Source organism: Botryllus schlosseri, chromosome 11 (genome assembly GCF_051294905.1).
Source record: "Botryllus schlosseri isolate E-star chromosome 11, Bs_hap1, whole genome shotgun sequence".
NCBI classification, from domain to species: domain Eukaryota; kingdom Metazoa; phylum Chordata; class Ascidiacea; order Stolidobranchia; family Styelidae; genus Botryllus; species Botryllus schlosseri.
In genome coordinates this window covers 9,350,934-9,376,306 of record NC_137246.1, presented here as the reverse complement: position 1 = coordinate 9,376,306, position 25,373 = coordinate 9,350,934, and the positions used below count along the sequence as shown (strand labels likewise).

General features: G+C 40.9%; 2 protein-coding genes and 1 long non-coding RNA gene across 7 annotated transcripts in view; 1 reads left to right on the top strand and 2 right to left on the bottom strand.

The window, feature by feature from the left end:
• Nucleotides 1-25,373, bottom strand: part of LOC145451094 (uncharacterized) — a 44,135-nt gene that overhangs the window by 10,820 nt on the left and 7,942 nt on the right. The window lies entirely within an intron of this gene.
• LOC145449678 (uncharacterized) lies at nucleotides 504-3,923 on the top strand. Of its 4 annotated transcripts, XM_080328083.1 has the most exons (4): nucleotides 504-764; nucleotides 2,881-2,970; nucleotides 3,027-3,102; nucleotides 3,427-3,923. In XM_080328083.1, the coding sequence occupies exons 1-4, from the start codon at nucleotides 701-703 to the stop codon at nucleotides 3,548-3,550; spliced, it is 354 nt and encodes a 117-aa protein (XP_080184209.1). In that variant the 5' UTR covers nucleotides 504-700; the 3' UTR covers nucleotides 3,551-3,923. The 4 variants fall into 4 exon arrangements, 1 of the variants encoding a protein (XP_080184209.1); XR_013918324.1 differs by lacking the exon at nucleotides 504-764 and adding an exon at nucleotides 1,687-1,793 and having other exon boundaries at nucleotides 3,027-3,923; XR_013918323.1 differs by lacking the exon at nucleotides 504-764 and adding an exon at nucleotides 1,687-1,793 and having other exon boundaries at nucleotides 2,881-3,923.
• LOC145449677 (uncharacterized) lies at nucleotides 9,155-19,969 on the bottom strand. Of its 2 annotated transcripts, none has more exons than XM_080328081.1 (11): nucleotides 19,556-19,969; nucleotides 19,392-19,493; nucleotides 19,057-19,238; nucleotides 18,865-18,985; nucleotides 18,673-18,796; nucleotides 18,389-18,558; nucleotides 15,344-15,574; nucleotides 14,616-14,847; nucleotides 14,468-14,553; nucleotides 12,262-12,382; nucleotides 9,155-9,724 (listed from the first exon to the last, which is right to left on the bottom strand). In XM_080328081.1, the coding sequence occupies exons 1-11, from the start codon at nucleotides 19,629-19,631 to the stop codon at nucleotides 9,397-9,399; spliced, it is 1,773 nt and encodes a 590-aa protein (XP_080184207.1). In that variant the 5' UTR covers nucleotides 19,632-19,969; the 3' UTR covers nucleotides 9,155-9,396. The 2 variants fall into 2 exon arrangements, with proteins under 2 accessions (XP_080184207.1, XP_080184208.1); XM_080328082.1 differs by having other exon boundaries at nucleotides 19,392-19,487.

Sequence of the window (25,373 nt, the reverse complement as noted above, 5' to 3'; positions counted from 1 at the left end):
AGGACCACAAAATGAGGAAAAATGTGACATCGTGAATTTGGTCGAAGTGGAAGCCATATTAAAAGACCGCAACTAGTCGTTTCGACATCCTCCCGTCTGGTCATTACAACCAATTGTGTATTGTGTATTGCATTGTGTATTGTGTGGGTCTTGACAGGATGAAAATATAAACTGAAGATAACAATCTATCTATACTCAATTACTCATAGTAATACTGTTAAATAGGGTACAAGTAATCTGGGAAGCAACCTGCCCCATCAGTAACAAGGCCAAATTAAAGTAAACTTTTAAAATTTCTGTTATAGAGTGAAACAGTTATTCCGAGTCATATGAATGAAAGAGGTCGGATTACAGAATTACCGTAAATGAATAAATCCCAAGGGTTGCAGCAGGTAGAGATGATTGAAAATGAACAGTCGAAATTTCAGAAATTATGCTGTGCATACTCGAGTCAACCAATGATATATATACAATGATTGGAAACTCCAGTGAGCTAAGCGTTTGAGCGCGTCGCGAGTCATGCTTCACTACAGGAATGAAATCGATGTAAACAAACGGTTCGCCAGCAATCTTTCTTCTGGAACTGGCGTTAATGTAGTGAAAAGTTTTTTAACGAGACCTATTTTGCACGTGAAATGTGTGCATACTGTACAGGTTTTGGCCAATACCAGTAGCATGGCTTAATATTCAGACGAAACTGATGTACCAGTGTGCCTACGTGATGAACACTATGATCGGAGGTGGTCTCGCAGTATCAAATAAAGGTGGATACTTCATAGTACGAGCTAGAGTTGGGATCAGGTCACTATCTTCAAGTCATTGCAAATTTTTAATCAAGTCACGAAGTCATTTCTAATTTTTTCAAGTCAATTCAGGCAGGTTCTAAAACTGACTCTGAAGTCAGGCCTTCTGAAGTTGTGAAAGTAGGCCAAACCTACTTGAGGATATCGCAAAAAGCATCACGTTTTTGAAGTAATAATAGTCATTATTCCTTTGTTACGGAGATTCATCTTGTGATCCGAATGCTCATATATACAATTGAATAAAAATAAAAATATTTTTGTTTGATACATATCAGGAGTAATCGTCAGCAGCTTGTAGATACAGTATACAATTGACTAACAGATGTATACAAAGTAAAGTCTAACTCATTTCTTCATACTACTCGAGTACTTTTCAGACCATTCATTTTCTGCTTCAACAAGTAGATTTCAATATCCAATTGACTAAGAAACGTCTGCAAAACCTGGTCTTAACCTACTTTTTCAAACTACGGTACAATTTACCATGATATGATGGTATATCTTGTGTGCGCAAGAGCGATCCACAATAGGTAGAAAGTTCCTGCCACTGTCCATGTCAGGTTTGATAGACTTGTGCACAGCCAATGATCTATAAATGATTGTTCACAGCATATACTTTGTATAGTCATTAAATTGTGATGTTGTCCATGTCCAGTCCAGTTTGTCAACTCTTACAGTCATAGTTGACTTGCAAGATGGTGACTTCGAAGAATGGGACGGGATAGAGACTATCCAACAATCCCCTTCACTCAACAAATCTCCATCTCCACATCACCATCTATGCCCTCAACGGTCGAGGTGATCATGGAAGAAGTTGATCGAATCCGAGCATCATAACAATGTGTCATCGCATGGGTATTACAGAAGCAGGATTTTGAACAGCTTTAAATACCTCACCTCTTCATGGACTCCTAAATGCTCTGATACTAGTCGTGTCTAAATTTCAATGAGGATACCAACACCATAATATCATTGAAAATTTTATACAGGGTATGGATATTTCATTTACTATAACACTTAAAAACTGCATAAACAACTTTTGTTATCATGTCAGACTTGTTGTCATCTAAATTCAGAATAACAAGAACCAAAATCCTAGTCAACGGAAAGCATTGAAGTCAAGTGAATATGTAGCAAAAAGGGATTTTCTTGTTTATGCAAATTACAATATCAGATATACCTATGTTTAAGCCAGGGCCGGCCAACCCGTGGCCCGCGAGAAGGTTTTGAGTGGCCCGCGAGGTAATTTCCGAAATTTCTAATATAATGGATTGCACAGATTTTAAGCTTGCAAGGCCAACCAAAATTTGATTAGTCTGGCCGCAATACTTGAGATGTGATGACTAGAATATCAGTTCCGACGCATTGACAGATCCATCAGTCATTCACATATTGGTATATCTTCGTACACTACAATAAAGCAGAATAATTTGCGATAGATTTATCAAAGGTAAAAATTTCTACAAGCTTAGCGCAATATGTTGCCACTCGATTTCTTGTTTTTAATATTGTTGCCCTTTTGTGAAAATGGAAGAACACCTAATGTATCAGCTTGAGTCTAACTATATTCGCGATTACGAGACAAAGTGTCGTTCAACATATGCGACCTTGCGTTTGCGCTCGCAGTAAGACCGTCGACCATGTAACCTAGGCAGGACATGATTGGCGCATGTTGGTCACAGCTTTCGATATCGATATGTCCATGCGCCGAATAGCCCAGTCCTTGCAAACTTAGCCCAGCGATATACAGCAGGCCCGCAATACAGTCAAGTGACAATATTATTGATCAACGAACTTCAAAAAATTTTCGCGCTTAGTGGCCTGCACAAAAGTTCGTCAATCAAATGTGGCCCTTAGGCCAAAAAGGTTGGCCAGCCCTGGTTTAAGCCATTCGATAAATGTACTGTCTGCATCTATTTTTGTTGTAATTTGTGAAACTGTGCTGTGCTATTATGAACAATCGAATAACTGTGCCTAGTAGTTGATAACGTCAATGTTTCTTGTCACGTAACAAAAATATATATTCTCAAATGTTATTTTTTCGAGCTTTCTTATCCTCTCTTAATGACAATAACAGGACAGCAGTTGGATGGTAGAGCAGCGATCTCACATGACGTTGAACATCGGAGGGCATTCAAGCATCAAGTACCATGGCATTTGAACACTAGTATGTTTCAAGCCTCTTTAGAAATCAATTATTCTTTGAAAATTACCATATCGCAGGTGCGGCCAGATTTCCTGATCAGGATAAAAATGATTCCAATAACGGATCAAGACTCAATCTCTTGGTGATAATGAGGTAGTCTGCTCGATGGTTGGCAAAAATGTCCGTATCAAATTTATCATTGTTGTTGTTTTCTTGTCTCTTTGATAAGCTTCCCTGCTCACGAATTTCGTTGCTGTTTCTGCGGCATAAGAATATCTCCAGTTTTGCAGTAGCGGCATATCTTTTTCCAGCTAGTACAAGTGAAGCAATATTATCTGGAATGCAATATGGCTTTAAATGGCAGTTGTAGCTGAACTTGGTTGTCATATTCACAAGGCACACGAAATTATCCACAGGTTGCATTGTAGTGTCCATCTCTTCACCTCTCGTACTCGAATAATATGTATTTTCTTTCAGCAAGACTATTTTTCTCTGCATCAATCGATCCAATGAGTATCAATCCAATCCGGCACCATTCGTCAAAGTATTATTCATTTTGACTACAATCTTTGGAAATATCTCAATGTCTGAAGCAAAGTGAACATGACATGGTTGCTTCTCATGGACGGCCTGGCGTGCCGAAATCCCACAAGATAATGATTTGCACTTTTATTAAGATCCCTGAATCCTTTTCAATTTCCTCGCGGCTTTGGGTTGCTTTGCGGCTGTTTCAATACACGAACAATCTTTTCTTGAAAGTTAGAATGGACTATAATTTATAAAAAAATGTTAACGATCCTGTAAAAAATTTATGCATTAGACATTTACAGAATGGGAATTTGTTATGTCACAGTTTTGCCAGTCAACTACAATTGAAATCAAGTTATTTATTCAATCCGTCAAGTATTTTCCGTACTGCCGCATATGCAATATATATGAGCAATGTGCATATTCAAGAGAGATTTTGCATTGGATGATTGTGGAGTTACATTGCTAGAAAAATAACCTGGGTAGCAGCACATACAATGCAAGTTGATGCTCATGCTCAGGTCATAAAGCGTGATGCAAATGGCGAAAAGTTATGAAGGTTATACATAAAAAACCATAGACGTACACACTATACAATGACGAAGGTTACAAAATCATTTCCTAACCTTTCAATGAATAAGACACCATAGAATGTTGCTCGCAAATGCATAAATCATATATTTTGTACAATCCTTCCAGCTATCAATCTTAACGAGTACTCCATGTTAATTTTCAAGGTTTACAGGCAATTCATGGGGAACACCTCACAACAGGTAGTTCATATCAAAGAAGTGCCAAAACGTTTACCAGGTATATTTTGAATAAATGGGCATTGGTAGATGTTTTCGGAGACCCCGGTGTGAAAGATTCAACTATTGAGAGAAGTACGACATATCACGCCAGGTCGATGTGAACAATACTAACTATGGAGTGATTATCCTAAATGTCATTCTAGTGCAGTGGTTCCCAACCTTTTTCGACTCATTGCCCACTTTTCAAGCTCAACGCCGATCATCGCCCCCCAAATTTTGTGAACCGAAAAACCGGTATACAAACAGTAATCACCGGCGGGTTGACTAAAAAAAAAAAAAGGTCAACTTTTCCGTTCCATGTCGAATTTTCCACTTTTGCAACTGAATTTTCGTGGGATGACTAAAAATAAAAAAAAAGGTTATTTCTCTGACTTGACTCCAACATAGCCGTTTTAACTTGTCATTGCCCCCCTATCGCCCCCTTCGCTATTTTCGCCCCCCCCCATCGCCTCCTTTGTCCATTTTCGCCCCCCCTAGACCGCCAAATCGCCCACGTTGGGAACCACTGTTCTAGTGCATTGTTTTGCCGATGGTATATTCTTTGGAACAATGCCGATTCTCATCATTGATGTGGATTCAACGGCCTGATCAAGTAAAAAGTTATATATGTTAGCATTTTAGCAATCAGTACAATGATAGTTTTCGGTTAGTTCCGATTTTATATTATGAAGGTACAATCGCTATATTGGTACAATAGTTGCCAGTTAACTCGGCCCTTGGTGAATTCGGCCTCACAATATTACAATATATACTATCTAAAACAACTTAGTTGCTCACACAATTATCGTAATCAACCCTTCTCTTTTACAAAATCAGGTGACGTAAATGCTGCCAGAAAAATTTCAAATCCTCTTTCAACAATCCTTCCAGGTTCTGCACATCTATATTGACGCTCACCCACAGTATCTATAAATTCTTTAGGCTGTGTCGTACATGCATGGTTGCAACTGATGCTAAAATGCCTCGCAGCTAGTCTGTACTTTGATAAATGTGCATTGTTAAAAGTTGTATTACATCCTATTATGCAGCACTGCCTCACTATGCTCAAGAAACCAACAAAAACTAAACCGATTGGGGAAAATCAGTGAATTAGTATGCCAGCAAGGCCGATCGCAGCACCCCACCACAGTCGACATACGCAATCCCGTTTCTGTACTCAAGCATATCCCGCGACGGACTGATTTCGCCGGGAAACTATCTTATAGCGTTAAGGGGCGTGGCAGTTTCCAATCATTGTATATATATCATTGAGTCAACTGTTTGCGATGACTTGACTTAATTGACTGGAGTTACTTTGCAAAAATGACTTAACTTGACTCTGTGTCTCAAAATGTTGATTGACTCGTGACTCAAAGCTAATTTTTTTGAGTCAACTTCGAGTCATCAATCTATCGGTCTCGACTGGGTCGCTGTACCTGTACGTACTTTACGTACGTACATCGTATTTGGGGGTGTTCGGGCATCGTGTCAGGAGTGTGTTTGGACTGCGTTGACACTCGGACATCGTGTCTGGGGGTGTTCGGAAATCATGTCTGGGTTGTGTTCGGACTATGTTGCCACTCGGACATCGTGTCCGGAGGATATGGTGGTGCTGCGACTGATGTTATTGTGAATACAACGACTGCTCTTATTGTGAACATGAGACTGCTCTTATTGTGAACATGACTGCTCTTATTGTGAACATGAGACTGCTCTTATTGTGAACATGACTGTTCTTATTGTGAACATGAGACTGTTCTTATTGTGAACATGACTGCTCTTATTGTGAACATGAGACTGTTCTTATTGTGAACATGACTGCTCTTATTGTGAACATGAGACTGTTCTTATTGTGAACATGACTGCTCTTATTGTGAACATGAGACTGTTCTTATTGTGAACATGACTGCTCTTATTGTGAACATGAGACTGTTCTTATTGTGAACATGACTGCTCTTATTGTGAACATGAGACTGTTCTTATTGTGAACATGACTGCTCTTATTGTGAACATGAGACTGTTCTTATTGTGAACATGACTGCTCTTATTGTGAACATGAGACTGTTCTTATTGTGAACATGACTGCTCTTATTGTGAACATGAGACTGTTCTTATTGTGAACATGACTGCTCTTATTGTGAACATGAGACTGTTTTTATTGTGAACATGACTGTTCTTATTGTATTCTGGGGTATCTTCGGACTGCATTGACACTCTGGACATCATGTCTGTGGGTGTTTGGATATCATGACTGAGGTGTGTCCGCACTGCGTTGCCAATCGGAAATCGTGTTCGGACATCATGCCCCGGCCTGTGTTCAAATATCAAGTCTAGGGTGTGTTCATAAAATCATGTTTGGGGTGTCTTCGGACTGCGTTGACACTCGGACATCATGTCTGGGGCATGGCGAGTTCGGACACCGTGTCTGGGGGGTATTCGGACATCATGTCTGGGGTGTGTCTGGGAAAGGGGCGTTCGGACATCGTGTCTGGGGTGTGTTCGGACTGCGTTGACACTAGGACATCGTGTCTAGGGGTTTTCGGGCATCATGTCAGGAGTGTGTTCGAACTGCGTTGACACTCGGACATCGTGTCTCGGGGTGTTCGGACATCATGTCTGGGTTGTGTTCGGACTATGTTGCCACTCGGACATCGTGTCCGTGGGATATGGTGGTGCTGCGACTGCTGTTATCGTGAATACAACGACTGCTCTTATTGTGAACATGAGACTGCTCTTATTGTGAACATGACTGCTCTTATTGTGAACATGAGACTGCTCTTATTGTGAACAGAATTGCTCTTATTGTGAACATAATCGAACCAACCCTGTAGGGGCTGCTGGCTTGCTGAATGTTTTGAAAGTCACGCTTCATCGATTAGACATATGGCTCTTCTATTTATTGTATAAAATCAGCTTGGCAGAGTGCTTATAGACAATTTTGAGTGAGTTTAAATAAATAAAAGTGAATGGGGGGTGAATTTCTACGAAAACGGGGGATTTGAAATCGTATTTTAACATACTTCTAATTCGAAATCAGACAAGAGCAATACATTTTTGGAAAGAACTAGTTTCATACTTCAAGATTCTGCAATAAAAAAAAATTGGAAAATTTTGTGATTCCAGCTGCACCTTCGCAGCACGTTTATCAGAGAAATTGTCATTTAAGGACCCTATGAAATAACCCCTTAATCGTGGTGACAGAATATGTTGTCGAAGATTGCACCTATTTGTAGTGTCAATTTTGCGTTGCTCGCGAATATCCTTATTGAAGTTTCGAAAGTAGTCGTTCCGATTATCTTCTAAAAGTGAGTGACCCCTTGAACAAATTTACTTTTTCAATATCTACTGGAGTGCTATTCAGATCTTTCATTCTCCACTTCCACTTCAGGTAGTTTGACATATTTTGATTATTTGTTCAAACCTGTTTAGTGTTTATACGATATGAGGATTTTTGCATCACGTTTTTCGCAGAATCCGGGAGAGAGAGAGAGATATGATATTCTTTCTCGCCTGCACCATCGAGATGCTTTGGCGACGGAGTTGCGATACGGCCCCATGAGGTCATCTAGTCTGCGCCCCCGTTTTTTTTTCTCCTCCTTGCTTGCTGAGCGCCTAGCAGGATAGCTGCGGATACCATTTTTCGAGTCTTTGGTATGACCCGGCCGGGGATCGAACCCACGACCTACCGCTCGAGAAGCCGGACGCATAACCATTACACTATCTCGCTCGGAATGGAAGAATGACATCGCGATATTGCAAACGGTCTGCGAGAGACAAGGCGATTTCATCAAGTATCTAATAAGGAGGTGCGACGTATTCAGAGACGTGTCCGCGAGACGCGGCTCTGGCTAATATTGCGCGCCGCGCCTTGTTAACAATGTATTATTTTGTGAGCTATTGCTTATGTGAATTTAAACGAGCGGAAACTATACATGACCAGTGTCTTGTCCACAATTCAGCATTTTCGGTTGTGCAAGATTTAAATTTCGAAATGTTTATTTATCGAAGCTGCGCCTGGTGCGTTCCTTCTATCTCGTGGTGTTGCGATATATGCCCATTTTTGTTCTTTATAGAATCCGATATTCCGGATGTCAACTGTCTTTATCAGAAAGCGCGGGCAAAAGATGACTCATTTCTGCTTTTTGTTCAAGAAATGCTTTTCTTTCATTTACAGTGCGGCTTTTTATAGATTCGGGTAGGTATGATGAAAAGTTTACAGATCGCAGTGAAAAGTCTGCTTGTACCCACTACCCATATGTTAAATTTCATATCATGTTATCGTATGTATAACGTACAGCTTCTACATTGCTTACTAAGAGAATAAATGTATCGTTTCATGTGCAATTTTGAGTCTCCGGCGATTTATCCGTATTACCTGGAGCTGGTGAGACTCGAAATCGGTAGGTATCAGCTGTTGGCGAAATGGCTGAGCAAAATCGAGTGTCGAACTGCCAAGTGGTCTACGGGTCAACAGGTATTTTCAATTAGAGTTGATGAGCTGACCTCGTGCATAGAGAAAAAATAGTGTATAGGGCTTAATTGAATCATAATCAACCATTCCACTGAATGTTAAAATTCTATTCATAGTCTACACGTTTAGGGTCCTAGGCACGAACACCGAACAGTCTATCATTTTTCGAAAACGGCCTTCCCATATTGCATATATTTCCATTTACCTGATTTAGATCATTTAGGAAAAGCAGCTTGCATAGCCTACGCATCTGAGTAGATCTGTCTGGAACGAATCTAATGATTAACGACCATAACCGTACACTATAGGTTTAGTCGAACGTATAGCCTACTGTACGTGTACAACTGTACACTGTACATTGAAGCCTAGTATGAATTCAACCTCGCCTATAAAGCCAATCAATCATTCACTCAGCTCATTGTTCTCCATATTTTATTTAAAAAAAATACATCTTAAATAGACATGCACAGTGCGCATTAAATGATAAATATCCGAAAATGGCGTGAAAACAGCAGGTCACGAGGTAGGCCTGTTCGCGGCATCGCGATATGTCATAATTGAGTTCTGTTAATCACAACTGTACCGTGGTGGAGTTGTTTTGTTGAATGGTACGTGGATGTTGCTGCATATTCACCAGTGCTACAGCAGCTACAGCAGTCATTCAGCGTGCACCATGGCGGAAATACCACCGTTTTCGTGCAAACAGACAATGTCTTTTCTCTTATCGCGGTCCGCGTATGCAGTTTGTATCACACCATCCTTGCAGAAGGTGCCTAGGCTACCAGACCATATCGGTGTTGATGCAAATGATCCGCCTTCCCCTGCGGTCACGTGGAGAGATCCGTTCACTCCGTCGACGCACAATATGTCTTCAAACCCATCGCCGTCATAGTCGCCAGAGTGGCGCTCCCCGTCGCATTTCTCTACCACGCCTTCCCACAACTTGTGCACGAAAGGGTATGCGTGATTAGTTTGATATATTTCCCTAAACGAGAAACGAAAGAAAATAGTTAATATATGTCAGTTGTATTCTATCAATTAATTTCTCTTTTCACTTGTAGGTAGGGTTACCATATTTCGAGAGGAAAGTTTTCGTAAATTCTGAAAGCTCCACCGGAGTGGTAACTTAGTGATTTTGCAAATTTTTCGATCGATAGTAATGTGTTGACTTAAAAAATAAAGCTTGGCACTTTAATTCGACTCACGATTTACCAGATTTTTTACGGAACTCTGACGTTGGCTGCGTCGGAGTCGAATTTTTCATTGCATTTTAATCCTTTTCATAGAAAAAGAGGACAAATTCCTGAAAAAACAGGACATTTATAGGCGTCCCTCGAGAACACTTTCAATTTGTTGAAAAAGGAGGACAAATCCTCTTGAAAGAGGACGTAGGTAACCCTACTTGTAGGCCAGCTTCAGTTTCGCGCGGTATCAATTGTCAAATTCTGGCGACTATTCGTCACAACTTTGAAAGAACACCATATGGGCCTATTATGAAGTCAATAACTTAATTATGACGTGACCAACCATGCCAAACCGGAATTCGGTAGTGGGGAAGAGTACACAGAAGGCTTTATGTAGGAAGCAGAGTTGGATCAATTACATTATTTCAGTTCAATTACAATTACAATCACAATTACTTTCATGCATGTTTCAATTACATTACAATTACAATTACAATTACTTTCATGCATGTTTCAATTACATTACAATTACAATTACTCCATGCTAAAAATATCAATTTACAATTACAATTACAATTACTCCTTGCATGCTTCAATTACATTACAATTACAATTGCTGCTGTTGAACATGCAATTAAATAATCATAAATTCAACCGTGCTCCTTGATAACCGTAGCGTCGTAATTAACAACAATTCAAGTATTCATGTTTCATTCATGATACGCAAATACCCGTTAATTAATAAAAAGAAAAACGTTTTCGAACTATTCCTAATCATAGGAAACGTTTTTAAGCGACAGTTAACAACCAAAAGTTTGAGCGACTGGCAATGACTAACAACGAATAGGCCGCAAGATGGGCAATGAAACGCAATCAAACGAATAGACAAAACTGAGCAACGCAAATGAAATGTAGCTCTCAAGAAGTCAGCGTGTGTAAAATTCAGGTAAATGCAAATGGAAAGAAGCTCCTGATACCATAAATTACAATTTTTGTATGCATTTACATTTTTACTTGTTCAAAAACTGCTGGATTGCATTTAATGAACATTAAGGTGCGAAAAGTTTCTGGCCCCAGTAAATGTCATTGTCACGTAATATAAGCGTGTTTTGTATTCTCGGTAATTTTGGCTCACGTAATTGGAAATGTAAAATGTTATTTACCTAATTTCCTGTGGGTTAGGATTAAGGATAGGGTGCAGTATGTCGTTGAAGAAAGTATATAGTATATAATTAAAGAAATAATATTATTTTTATCGAGGGACGTAGGAATTAGGATGAGGAGTAAAAACAAAAACCTTGCTTTGTCAGATAAGACGTTATATAATATCCAGTGGTCTGGTTAGTTAGCCAGACGAAGTAACGATGCAGCATCGTGATCTGAAATAGCATTGTAGATTGCCAACCCTAGGATAGATGCGCAAGATGTGAGTCACGGATGAATGCACCGACAAACGTACTGCAGAGCCGGCTAAAAGCAGCAAACTTTGTAGTCCTAGAGCTGGCGATCCAAGCGTCCAAATTTGATGCATCTGGTCTTTATCGTAAGCTATTGATGCACTAATTCCGAAAATACAAAATAAAATCTCGTCAAGGCAATGTAACTGCTCCAAAATAGCCGTTTAAGGCCGACTGTTCTGAAAAGTGAGAGCGCCGCAGCAGCATGACCACAACAATGACCAATTACGCCCAGCGATTGTTCAGAACAATGCCGATTCCCAGACTTTCAAGACTATTTTGGGATGGTACCGTTGCCTGGAAATATACTTTTATTGCGGAATCAGTGCGACACTAGCTTTCGATTAGGATCATACATATCAAATTTCGACGCTTGGATCGCCAGCTATGGGACTATCAATTCTGCTGCTTTTAGCAGGCTCAGCAGTTCGCTTCTCGGCGTATTCAATCGTGAGTCACGTGTTGCGAATCCATCCGTTATTTAGTAATCTAATAATTGTATACAATGGCAGCCGAGGCCAGCATAGCGGTAAAAATAAAAAACTTCGCCCGCAAGGGCGCAGTCAAGGGCTTCCGCGAATGGATCCACCAAATTCCTTGTCGATATTTAAAGAGAATGCATTATAAGTCAATTATTTTATGTTGTGCTTGTCAGGTCTCAATAGCAATTTAATGTAATTGAAATTGTAATTGAGCAAAATCTTTGTCACATTACAATTACAATTACACAAAATAAAAATGCTTCAATTACAATTACATTACAATTACATTGAAAAATGTAATTAATTACATTCAGTCAATTACAAATTACAATTGATCCAACTCTGGTAGGAAGTAGGCCTGCTGTACAATAACATAAGAGCACTGCCGTATATACGTACATCGAGCCGTTCTTTCCGAAGCAGAGTATGTCGTCTTTTCCGTCGTTGTTTGAGTCACTCAAGATCACATCTCCAGCGCATTTGATTTTGATAGGCAAAACCACAAGTTCGGAGAAGAGCGCTGCAAGTAGTCATAAATATTCAATCGAAGGAAATGGCGTAGATCAGAGGTCTCAAACTCAAATGTGCTCGCGGGCCAATTTCCTACTTTTTGATGGCGTCCCGGGCCGCAGCACCAATAATAGGGGAATTCAATGTATTTCCAAGTAGGCCTTATTTGAGGGGACCTTGCAGACTGACATTCCACACGTCTCGTAAACATGTGAATTATTATTATTGTGAATTCACGCCTGGCACGAAAATATGACATTTTTATATATTTGAATAAAATTGTTGCTGTACTTGGCATAGTTTGTCATAATAATTAGTTGTAGACACCATGCGAGAGGACAAATATCAGGACATCGTTAAAGCTGTCTCGTTATAATTTTGCAGGTAGCGGACATTTGACGTGCCGCAATTATAGGTAGAATTTTAGAATTTCACAGAGATTGATCTGATATCCGAGCATTGGAGAAGTGCAGCCAAATCCGGGTTTCCGGTATACTCCTGATAACTAGGCTATTGGTCATGTCAATACCAAAGTCAAATTAAATCAATGTTAGAGTTACCTTCGAATATTTGAACAGATCAATCTCAACTTGAATCTAATGATTGCTGTGCCATGGCAATAGAAATGTCCAATCGCCGAAGAATCCATTTGTGTTACAGCTGTGAATCGTAGGTTACGACTACTTTATACTCGTCACGTTTAATTGGCGATAATAACATGGATAAAGATACCCAAGATGGCACAGGATGTAACCACTATACATCAAGAGGGCAACATAATGGCAATTGTTGCTATACCGAACTCCTTAGTTATCTAAATAAGCTACGAAACGTAAGCCATACGACCTTTTGATATTTTGCTATTTTCCATACCAGTTTGATAGTTTGTTGCGTCCGTAGTTGTACCAAGTCATGGCCTTCAAAGAAGTCCTTCCCTGATTGTATCTTTTGACGCGACTTAGCTAGAGTCATTTTTATTTTATCACCCATCGAGTCCGATTAATTCTACGAAAGGTCGCGCCCAAGTTCAAATCACAATTTTCAGCAGAAATCATCAACGGGCCATGTCTTACCATCATAAACAAGGGATGTCACGTAATCGGTAACCTTCTTCTGCGTCGTAACTTTTGAAAGTGATGTAATAGGGGAGTTTAATGAGTAGCTTCAGGCTTCTGAAGTAGTTTTTATAGCGAATTTTAGGTTTTCTAATTTAAAAAATGGTAGTTAAATATTGTCGAATACTTCGAAATCCAAAATGCCGCACGGGCCGCCTGTTCGAGACCTCTGGCGTAGATCATGCCGTCTATTGTATGGTGACCGGCATTACGATGATTTATTGTGCGTAATTGCTCCCAATAGCGATGCCACGTTTTTATTGAACTCAATTCCACGACCGATCTTGACAAACGACGATCCGTTGATGACGGTTGAAATAATATGCAGTGGGACGTCGAAATAACAGCAAATTATAATTAAAGTAGGTCGTGCAACTAGGTTAAAAAGAATGGTCGCCTGCGGTTTGGAACTCAAAGAAAAACATAAACATGGAAGAGAAACACTAGTAAGCAGCTGTGACCACTGACCAGTCATAACGGCACGTAACTAACATCCTACCAACAGCAAACCGACTAAACTCAAAACGCGACGCACAATTAACAGATTTACAGGATCTGTCACCAATGAGTTGGAGTGGGTTGGAGTCCGAGCGAGGTCGACTCCAGATTTCCCATCTAAGTGTTGGAGGTTTATCTAGGCTCCTACTCGCCATATCTCATCCCTATAAGCGATGTCTTACAAAAACTTGGAAGTGGGCCGTGCTACAAGTCGACAGTTATGGAATCAAAACTAAGGAATATCGGCCTGGTGTAAATGACCAATGACCATTGTAGTCGACAAACACCATGAATACCATAAACAACAGCATGCCTATAAAATTTCAAAAATTGCCTGCTCCAATTAATTGCCCACAGTATGCAAACCCCCGACCTAATCTCATTTTTGAAATACTTACTTGAGCACTTTACATTTCTTCATTTTAACTCCCACTTGAAATAATTTTGACATGTCTCTGAACTTGCACTCCATAGAAGCTTACCTTTCATGCAGTCAACAGTGTTGTTACAGAATCGGACTTGCAAATTCCTCTCGTCGCAATTCTGACCATGTCTGCAAGTTCTTCGCCTGTAATGTAGTAATTGTTAGAGTTAAAAGTATCGCTATTTAACAAAACACGGTCAGGCAACCTCCATTGGTAACCACGGCCGCAAGTTGCTGAGCAGATTGACCAAGACTGCCAAGATTCCCACGCGTCTTCACATGTGGTGGTCGAGCAATTTACACTTTGAAGGCTCTCGCCATCGCAATCGATTTCGGCCACTTGCACATGATCTCGCATACATTTTCGAACACGTGACCGCGCGCCTGTTCCGCAGGTTTTAGAACATGCAGACCAGGCTTGCCATTCAGCCCAGAGATCTAAATTTATAAGAGAGTTGTGGAACCATGGGTGGTTGAAAACTAGGTACGCAATTTCGGGTCTCGAAACATCGTTCGTCATCTGTGCCGCCGTTTCATCGTGGACATGACAAACTTAAAACTTCCATGCTAACTAATTCCTGATTCCTTCCTTCCTTCCTTCCTTCCAGTAAATATGTTCCCACAGTTAATTGTTGCTGTCGGATATAATGCTGCGCGATTAGACTCATTTGTATTTAATTGGTCGAGTCGTGTGAACCATAGTTCTCCCGTCCCTTTGAATTACTCAAGCTAATAGTAAATATCACTATAGGCGGTTAAACTAGATATGGATGATACTAAAATGTAAGTGAAATACCGATTTTCATCAAAGATTTGGAAAAATAGACAGGACCTAGACATCACAGATTATATGGTTAACCATGCTCGAGTTTATATTTGCAATCCTGTATTGCGACGAGTTGAAGATTGATATACTCTTTCTAGAAACACTTACGCATTTTGGACAGCTCCTCTTCGCATTCATACATTTTGTTAACTTGATATAGATCTGATTTCGAAAGGTCATCTCTCTGAGCAACGAGGACCTTTCCGGTTGCTTTATCCAGGATTGTGGGGCGGTCATTTGACGAAAATGCGTATCCGTCGTAATGCATGATCGATTTCTTATCATATTCCGACCCCAGTGAGTCGATCATGGTTCGCTTTCTGAAGTTGTGTGACCGCTCTGAAAGATTGTAGCAAGATCAAGCCGTGTTCACTTCATGCCGAACGTTCCTAACGCCCGGTAGGCCTACACGACACATACACAATGCACTATACACTGGAATTAGCGATGCTTTCTCGCAGTAATCCAAGAGAATCGCAAAAATGCGGATTTTCGTTAGAGTAGGCCTATACCCGTGGAGCTTGTTGCGCTACACAGTTTTACCAAATCATTTCTAGTCTTGGCAATTTGGCTACTGCGGAACACCAAGCCTATATGTGGATTTGTTTTAGCGTATGGAGTGAGGTTGAGATGGATGTTATAAAACGAAAATTCAGTACCGCCACGCACAATTTTGAATTCACGCCAATTCTCGGTGGCAATAGAAGAATATTCGTGGAGCGTGAAAATGCCTATAGTCATAGGGTTGCATTTAACAAACGGTGTTTAACAAACTTGTTTTAAACACTGCCTTAGACAAATGCGTTTAAAAAACATTTCTCTCCTATTGAAACCTTGTCTAATTATGCCATAATTGTGTAAATAGTTCCGAAAAACCATGTATAGTATGAGAATACGGACGATTTGCACTCAATGCTGCATGACGATGTAGTCCTGGTTAAAGATATTTTGGTCTGTTTATGACAGTAGTCGTGAACCCTTTTTGTCGAGGGGCCATATTTACACTGTATTTTCAATTACCGATGCCAATTCACTGTGACGTCACAATTAAATATTCGTGACGCCATGGCCAAAAAAAGAAGAAATTCAATAACAACATGTTTTAAACAAGTGCTATCTTTTAAACATGTTTGTTTTAAGTGCAACCCTAGACTCATACATTGGCTACTGTTTTGTGTTATGGCTACTGTTTTGTGCTAAAACGATTTTACTAGCCAATCGATCACAGAAATCCACCTTTTATATAAATTAGGCCAGTGGTTCCCAACCTGTGGTAGGCGTAGGCCTACCACTAGTGGTACGCCAAGGTCTTCCAGGTGGTACGCGAGTAAATTCTGTCTTTTTTCGACCGAAGGGAGTTATTAGGTCAGGTGGGGTTGATTTGGAGTTTTATGAAGCCGTCGTCGTGGTGGTAAGGTACGTCTTTTTCTATCACCACTGTGACGTCATAGAATGTCTAGGTTAGATGAGCGCGGCACGAGAGCTGTATTGTACAGGGGAAACACGCAGCGAGTTAGTCTAACTTGGTGGTTTGTTCAGGTAAGGTTTATTACTGGCAGAGAAGCATATGCCAGCTAAGTTAATCGTGCGTGTTTAGTACGATCAAGTCGCGACAGTTTTTGCTCGAGACTCTTTCGGTATTAGAATGTATACTAGGCCTACTGATATTACTGTTGTTGGACACTCGACAGCTATTTGACCGGCAACTGTTGAAGACGCTTTTCGTGTAATCTAGGTTAGACGCGCGCTGTATTGTACTGAGGAAACGCAAGGACGCAACTCGGTAACTGTTGAGTGTTAATAATATAATAAGCATTAAATTAGGGTTGTCATACGTCCGGAATTTCCCCGACATGTCCGTAATTTCACTGTAAAAACTGCGTCCGGGAGGAAATTCTAAAATGTGCCTAAATGTCCGGAATTTTGAAGGCTTGAAGTAGGCTAAAAAGTATTTCGTAAATAACACTTCTAAGCAGATTTATGCTATTTGAAATTTTTCTTCGTGATGCGCACAACATATATTGATACTAATATGGGGACCACGCACCGCCCGCACAAAAATGCAATCAACCTGTCATTTTTTTAGCTGGACCACGGAACATTTTCAAATTGGAAATGAGCTCGCGGCCATAAAAAGTTGGAAACCACCAGATGTGCAACCTATTGGTGTATTTTATAGTAATATATGGAATAATCAATATTATTGACAGAATTAATTCACAAATTGTAACAAGCAGATGCATATAGTAAGCCCGCAAGAAGTTGCATCGATTACCCTATGGTGAGCCCAAGATTAGTCCTTTTTGGTACAAGGGGGCTGAAAGAACGTTGTTTCGGACCTTGATAACTCACAGCCAGATAACCGCACCGACCTAACAGTATAGCAGGGGTGTCAAACACACAACCGGCGGACCGGATAACGTCCACCATGCAGACGATTACATCCGGCCAGTGAAGAAATCTGTTGCATACCATGGCAATAACCATAGAGCTCACATTAGAGATGGCCCAATTCAAAACCTATGTTCCAATCCAGTGTGAGCAGTCGATAGGCGAAGCTTTGCTAGTGTGACGTCATATCGACTGACAATGTGTTCATACTCAATTGTAACACCCGCTAGTGGGCGATAAAGAGTGTCCGGAATTTGCTCCACAAAAATGTGGTACCCCTACATTAAATGTATACATTCTGTATACATTGAATGTATGTATGTGTGTGCTAACGGTTATTATGAGGAGTCAGATACCATAGTTCAATTTGGACACCCCTAGTTTACATAAGTCAAATAAGTGATTATGACGTCATAACCGGTGAAAACATTTTTGACCGCCTTCGGCGCGCGTAACTTCTGTAGGTGGTACGCGAGCACTGCATAAAACCTAGAAATGGTACGTGGGTGGCAAAAGGTTGGGAAACACTGAATTAGGCTGATACGAAGTACGCAAGACGTTTTTCTTGACTTCTGTAACACTGGTGTGTATAATACATCGGCTGTGAATTCTCCGAAGGATATCGTGGTCGTGGACTGTGAGCACTTTTTCGCGATCACGACAATCACCACACCGTCGTATATGACGAGGTGCTTTCTCCGTCGCTGTCACGTCGTGACGTCATGGAGTGTGATTCTACATTTCCGGCAACAACGCGCTCACCTTTCCTCACATTCTTGAACAGAATTTCGACATAATCATCCCTGTCAGGCCTTGATTGTTCGTGCCAAAATCCCAAGGCGTGCAAAAGCTCGTGCTGAACAATGCCGGTATGCTCACAACCTCGTCCAATTGAAATCAATTGTGCACCCCCCCTCCTTCCAACAAATGACCTTCAACATATACGACATGGACTGGACATAGTTCATCATAATTTATATATATGAAGAACACAATAAAGACAATCTTACGTAAGAAATGCATCGACAAGTGTGAAATATAATTACCAGCAACCTCTTTGCCCAATGAAAACAATATAATTGGGCTGATTTGTTTTCGGGAGAAAGTCGATACATGTAGATCTGCTAAATCTGTCGATAGCTTCCCTTATGGCGCTCCTCGTCTTGTATACTATTGAAAAATACAGTTCGAGATGTTATTCGAAGTCTGAAATGTTCAATCATATCGTCAAATATTACGTAGTCCTGGGCCAAGCACATAACCAATCTTCACTCTTCCACCAACCCTATCAACGTTCCATATCGGTCTGTCGTTCGCTGCTCCATCAGCCTTGCCGTCATTTGCCACTGGGTTGTATACCTGTTGACGAAATATGCATGATCACGGATAGATGAGAGCAAAAGACTTCCTAGCATTAACGTGTTATTTACCCTGCTCATGAAAGGAATGTCCTCCAAGTCGAACTTGATATCCCCTTCAAACATACCCTCTGGTGCGCATGAACAGTTTTCATACGGACAACCATTCGCATCGACTTGGTAGCCGAAGGGACACGGAGTCTCGCAGTCGTCGATGTAAAATGTACAATTCGTGCTGTTGGTATTTGCATCAGCTGTAGTCACAACAGAGTTGATTAAACCGGAAGAATGAATCGTCATTGATTTCAACTGACAATGTGAAGTAACAATAATGATAAGCTATGACACAATTTAATGAGCTTCCCGGTGGTGTGTACAACAAAGATGCGGAACGATTTGACAGTTACCCAGACATTCGTTTACTTCGAACGGGCTTGCTCCTTCTGTCGTAGAGTTTTGGCTTGCTCGATGCAAGATTCTATCACATTTCGATGTGGGCATTCCTGAAACTAAGTGTTTGAAATCAGATTGAAATTAAGTGAACCATTACCAATATAGCTATGAACCTCACCCCGTATAACGCATAATGTTGAGAGTAACAGCAAAAGCATCTCGTTCACTCTGACATTCATACTTCGATGCATCATTTCAAAAAAATACCAGAATGCGTTATTTCACACTGAATGAAAAGGCGATAGGTTCAAAATACGAATACGACAGGTAAACTAGCCGAGACTCGGTAAATATAGGTTGAAAATGTCATCGTAATATATTGACTATCCCTCGAAAACTATTTTAACGAACCGCGGTTATCTAAGTGTTTAATATACTGCAACCTTTCGACTGCCAAGTTGAATTAGCGCTCCATTACAACACAATACCTCAATCCTACTTGCAGCACGGCCGGATATCTTGACGACGGTCTCGTCGGTATAGGAAAACACACAAACAAACTGTCGAATCCGCCACTAAGTACAATCGACACTATCAAATGATAGCGACAACCCCTCTTATTTATACATTAAATCGTGAACAGTAAATGAGACGTACCAAAATTAAATCGTATTAAAACTAAATAATGATTCATCAGGAGACGCAATTTCTCAATTGAATACGACATTGGATCGTCGCAAAGAGTAACTTTAGAACACCTGAAGCAGTCAAGCATATTGGCCATGTTATGCGAGCTGTATATTGGCATTCCAGACCCCAATTAATTTGCCATCTATAATGAGTTGATTACTCTCGGCGCTTTCCACTTGGGTTGCAAAAAGTCGAGAGGTCGAAACCGAGTTGGATGTCCAAGCCAGCCACGAATCATATGCGGGTTCTTCTTATGATCTTACTCTGGCGCCATTTCGAGTATCATGTTCAGCATGAGGTCGAGATATAGGGTTGCATTTAAAACAAACGGTGTAAACACTTTGTTTAAAACACGTTTTAAGTAGTGTTTTAAAACATTGCACTTAATTTTTTGGTCCGTTTAGGACAGAGGTCGGAAGCCTTTTTCGACAAAGGAGTCATATTTACCCTAATTTTCAATTTTCACATGTTAATCCAATGTTGTTTCTGCGCGGCTCACGAAATGAGCGTATGGCGACTATAGGCGCAGAAGCCTGTGTCTAATCTAGACGGTATAATGTAACGCCGGTGTAAATCAAACAACTCTTTAATCCAGCTGATGCTTGATGGAACGTGAACAGCACAAATAGCAGTACGTACGTATGCAGGAATAGGTAAATAAGGTATAAAGTAGTATTCACAACGATACTTTACCCCAAGAATATTCCAACCGTCTGTTCAGCAAAGTAACGCACGAAAACTAATCTAGCAGTAAATATATAGAGAACGAAAACGAGACTAATGATGATGATGATGACCAAACGACGCGACAATTAAATTGAAATACACAAGGATCTCACGAAACAATGCAATGCCGTACGTGCGCTCTAACATCCACCCCCTTTGACTGGTCACAAAAAGTCAACCGAATAGTCTTTCTCCAGTAATTAGAGTTTCTGTATAGGTCGAGTAAGATATCCACGGGCCGTTTTCAATTTGAATGTTCTCACCAGGCCATCTTTCCCTTTGAAAGCATGCACGATTGTGCCGACCTTCCAATTCGACCGCGTGTATCCGTCGTCTGCAACAGAATGTTCTGAAGTCCATTTGCTTCTTCTGATTAACGTCGGCAGATATTCTTTGGACCACCTCGACCAGAAATGCCGCAACAGCGTTTGGAGATAGCGAAATCGCTTCGAGACGTTGACACTTGATTTGGACGGAAAATTCGGTAGATGTAGCAGTGGACGACCAATTGCTATAAATGAGCCGGAGTGATTGCTTGTGGATTCCTCGGATTGGAACTGAGATACGTCAACGGCCGCTGGCTCATCGCACACTCGATTCATGTCAAAATCGTGTAGAGTTCAGACAAGTTCAATTTTGCCTTGCCCAGAATCTCTCCGAGGGGTTCTTTGATGGATCTGTTCATCCTCTCGTAGAAGGCACCGCGATTAAATTGTCATGTTACCCTGAAAAACGCTGCACACCAAATTTGGGTCAAGTCTAACAAGTATAAGGATCAGCAGATCCAATTAAAATATTTAATTTATTAGGGAAAATAAAATAAAAAATTCTGTCAACCCCATGAAATTGTTGAGCTGTATTCAGAGACGATGCAAAACAAATTTGACTGAATTCCAACTAGTAGAAGCGGAGTTATTTGAGTTTTTCGTTGATAATCCTTGGATTGCCCTAATGTATTTCCACGTTATTTCGGAATTTTTGCAGAGCTTCAATGTCTGACCGCTTTTTGAAGGACGCGCGTGTCGAAATCTGAATTAAATGTTCGGCCATCAGTGACGGCTCGTCCTACAAGGCAACTGGGGCATTGCCCCACTTAAAATTCTGTTCAATAACAATGATTTACCATTTACAGACGATCAGCAATCAATATATACCGAAATCACGGCGTAAATCGCATTCTTTTTGTGCTTTAGCTTGTAAATGCTCATATATACCGAAGTCTCTACGAAAATCGAATTATCTTCTGTGTTTTCGCTTTGTAAACGCCTAGCCGGGGCTTGCCCCGGTAGCACTCATAACAAGCTTTCACTGTCTGTTCTCTCAAAGCCGTTCACAATAAAGCAGTGGTTCCCAACCTTTTTCGACTCATCGCCCCCTTTTCAAACTCCACACCGATCATCGCCCCCCAAATATTGGGAACCGAAAAATGGGCATACAGACTGAAATCACTGGCGAGTTGACTAAGAAAAAAGGTCAACTTTTCGGCTCCACCTCGAAATACACTTTTCCAGCTAAATTCTGGTGAGTTGACTAACAAAAAAGGTGATTTCTCCGACTTGATTCCCAAAGGACCGTAACAGCACTTCGCCAGCCCCCCCCGCCCGGTACGTTGGTCTTGACCCCCCCTCCATAGGGCGATAAAGCAAACTTCTGCACCCTCAGACCAAACGCCCCCGATACCTCTTTCCCGCTACTTCTCCGCACAAATTGTTGGACTCTTTAGTTAGTCGGCTTATTTCGCGAGAAGCGCGAAAACTTTCTATCATTCATGATTGAATCGGTCAATTACGATCGGGAATTGCATATATATTGCTGTCAATTTTTATCCTCTCTCTGCTCATGTATTCAGATTTACCGGTAAAGCTGAGTGAGGTGTCTTGGAAAATGTAGGGCCCGTAAAAAATAATCGAACATATTCGGGTGGACCTGTGGTTATAATGACTTTGTTACGTAATGAAATTTCGTGGCCTGTCTGCTATGTCAAAAGATATTCAAATCGCCCATACGTACTAAATTAAAAGACGCACACGATTTTAAATTGGTATTTCTGCACTGGCAATTAATTCTTCTCTGCGAGATGGAATTTTTTTGTGGGGTTCTGATTGCCAGGACAGGAACATTTGGCGCCAGCCATTTAGGTGCCTATGGACAATTAAATATATATGTATATCGTATATAGGCCTATATCAAAGTCGGTCAGCATGAAGGCAGTCCTTTTCCGCCAAGGTTTTCTCGTTCTGGCACACTTCTCGGAGTCGCATGTTACATGGCCTGAAACTTCATATGTCTTGGTGCGTCATGGTGTGATTATGGCTGACGCCGAGATGCCCATTTCTATAACTCATGCGTATTATTTCTTGGAGGAAGGAGATCCAATAAGCAAGAAATCTGTGACCACGAAAGGGCGCGCAGCGCGAAATTTTTTTGAAAAAGTTGCCTAAATTTCCAAAATAATACTCTATAATTAATGTTAATTCACGAAAAAATTGTGGGCCCCCTTTGAGCTCGGGCCCTCCATCCCGATTGGGGGTTTGGGTGTGGCAGTTACGGTCAATATAGCTATTTCAACGCGCCATCGCCCCCCTATCGCCCCCTTCGTCCGTTTTCGCCCCCCTATCGCCCCCTTGGCTATTTTCGCCCCCCTGGACCGACAAATCGCCCCCTGGGGGGCGATATCGCCCACGTTGGGAACCACTGCAATAAAGAAACGGCGAACTACGCTCTCCTATTCATCAAATTACCGAGCAACCGAGGCAACTTGGCGAGTCGCCCTGCCAGTGTGATGTAACAATAGTATATGTACCTGAACTCTGTTACCGTCCTATATGCACTGAGTCGACCTTTGGTGGTATAAGTCGATTTTGACGGAGTTTCACGACATGATAATTCTTGAAACTTGGTATGTTATGTTGTGATGGTGGTATTTAACACTGCTCCAAGTTTCAGGGTTGCTACTTAAAGTTTAGGGTCTCCCAAAGTTGACTGTATGATGATCCGTCATGTATCGGACATGAGCTTTTGGATGGTATGTCTTGATTTTAGTACAGAACCCTGTGCCAAGTCCCGAGGTTGACGCTCAATGATTAGTGCAGTAATTTCGATATCGAGGTCGGGTATTGTAGAAATGTACGCTGATCTAACACAGAGGTCTAACTACCGCATTGCGGATTTCACGCAAAAGTAGGGATCACCATATTTTGGAAATATGAAAAGAGGACACTTTTTTAAAATTTTCAGACTTGCAATACCGGAGGAAAATCCTGATAAAATGGTAGAATTTTTTTCACTTCGTGTTCGGTTGACTAAAAAAGGGTCAAATTTCCGGCTCAGCGCCCGAAATAGCCGCCAGAGCGTTATACTTCAGTGCTGATTTACTGTATCTCACACGAATTTTGCCCCATATATGAACAAAATCTTCAACAAAGAAGACAAAATCTCAAACAAGAGGGCATTTGGATGTCCTCCAAGGACAGTTTCAAAAACGTCAAAAAAGAGGATATTCCTCTTAAAAGAGGACGTATGGTAACCCTACGCAAAATCCGGTGTTGGTCTGTGCTATTTTAACTGTCTTTCATACTGAGATAGGGGATGAGATGATGATCTCATGATACAGTTTACTAAGATTCTCGGTTTGCATTCAAATAGTAATTACTTTATTTTATATTCTCCGATGTCAATTTCACCGTGAAATTGTGGCCTTCAAGCCTTTTTCTTACAAACCCCTGTCAAATGCGATAGCTAGTTCGTTTTCGATGACGGCTAACAGCTGATCACTGGATCAGCCCATTCCTCATTATCTTTTACGCAAATTTCGGTGTTTTTACGCAAGACTCGGCCCCTATCAGTCAGGAAACTGTTCATTTATCTAATCGTACGCGGGAGGAAAGCACACTCTTACCTTTTTCCCAACGTATTTCGATAAAAATGAATGCTGGCTGACTTATAAGCGAAGACAAGGACGCCTTGTTATACACTTTTACACTGCTTGTGCAAGGGGCAGTGTCTCTAGTTCGACCTAAATTGGGTATCGTGATCTGAAGCATGTGGTCTATACTGCAAACGGTGTCTCGATATTATCCGATGGTCGACATTGCTCGAATCGAGTTGACTTGTTTATATTCCAATACATCTTTTCCGAAGTAGTAACCACTTGTTAACTTTAAAAATTCCTATAGTTGAAGAATCGCTTGCTATCAACTTTGCTGCAGTAATTAGGCTCGGTGCGTTAGATGTGCTAACGATTCTCAACGCTCTCATTCTGGGTATTCCAGATCTCAATGAACTCGTAATTAAACATTTTGCAACTATGAAATCACGCCGCGCGCAATAGGCCTACTGATACAAACGTTAAAACATGTAGGTATGAACTACTGTACTTCATATTTTCTTTCGAATAATTCGAAATAAGTAAGCTATGTTAACCATGCTTAAAGTCTATACCCAATACAAACTGTGTGCGACCACCACGAAGTTACATTTTCACGTCGGAATACACTGTTGTGACGTCATTTGGACAAATAAAGTCGTGTGCACCCCTTGCCCTACCACCCGATGTTGTCACGATTCGCCACTGATGGACT

Coding starts and splice junctions, on each gene's coding strand:
- LOC145449677 (XM_080328081.1), bottom strand. CDS start 19,631: ATGATGCATCGAAGTATGAATGTCAGAGTGAACGAGATGCTTTTGCTG. Junction 18,559..18,672: donor ATTGGGCAAAGAGGTTGCTG/GTAATTATATTT, acceptor TATATGTTGAAG/GTCATTTGTTGGAAGGAGGG. Junction 12,383..14,467: donor CACTGTTGACTGCATGAAAG/GTAAGCTTCTAT, acceptor GACTACTTGCAG/CGCTCTTCTCCGAACTTGTG.
- LOC145449678 (XM_080328083.1), top strand. CDS start 701: ATGTACCAGTGTGCCTACGTGATGAACACTATGATCGGAGGTGGTCTC. Junction 2,971..3,026: donor ACCATGGCATTTGAACACTA/GTATGTTTCAAG, acceptor ACCATATCGCAG/GTGCGGCCAGATTTCCTGAT. Junction 3,103..3,426: donor AATCTCTTGGTGATAATGAG/GTAGTCTGCTCG, acceptor ATTTTCTTTCAG/CAAGACTATTTTTCTCTGCA.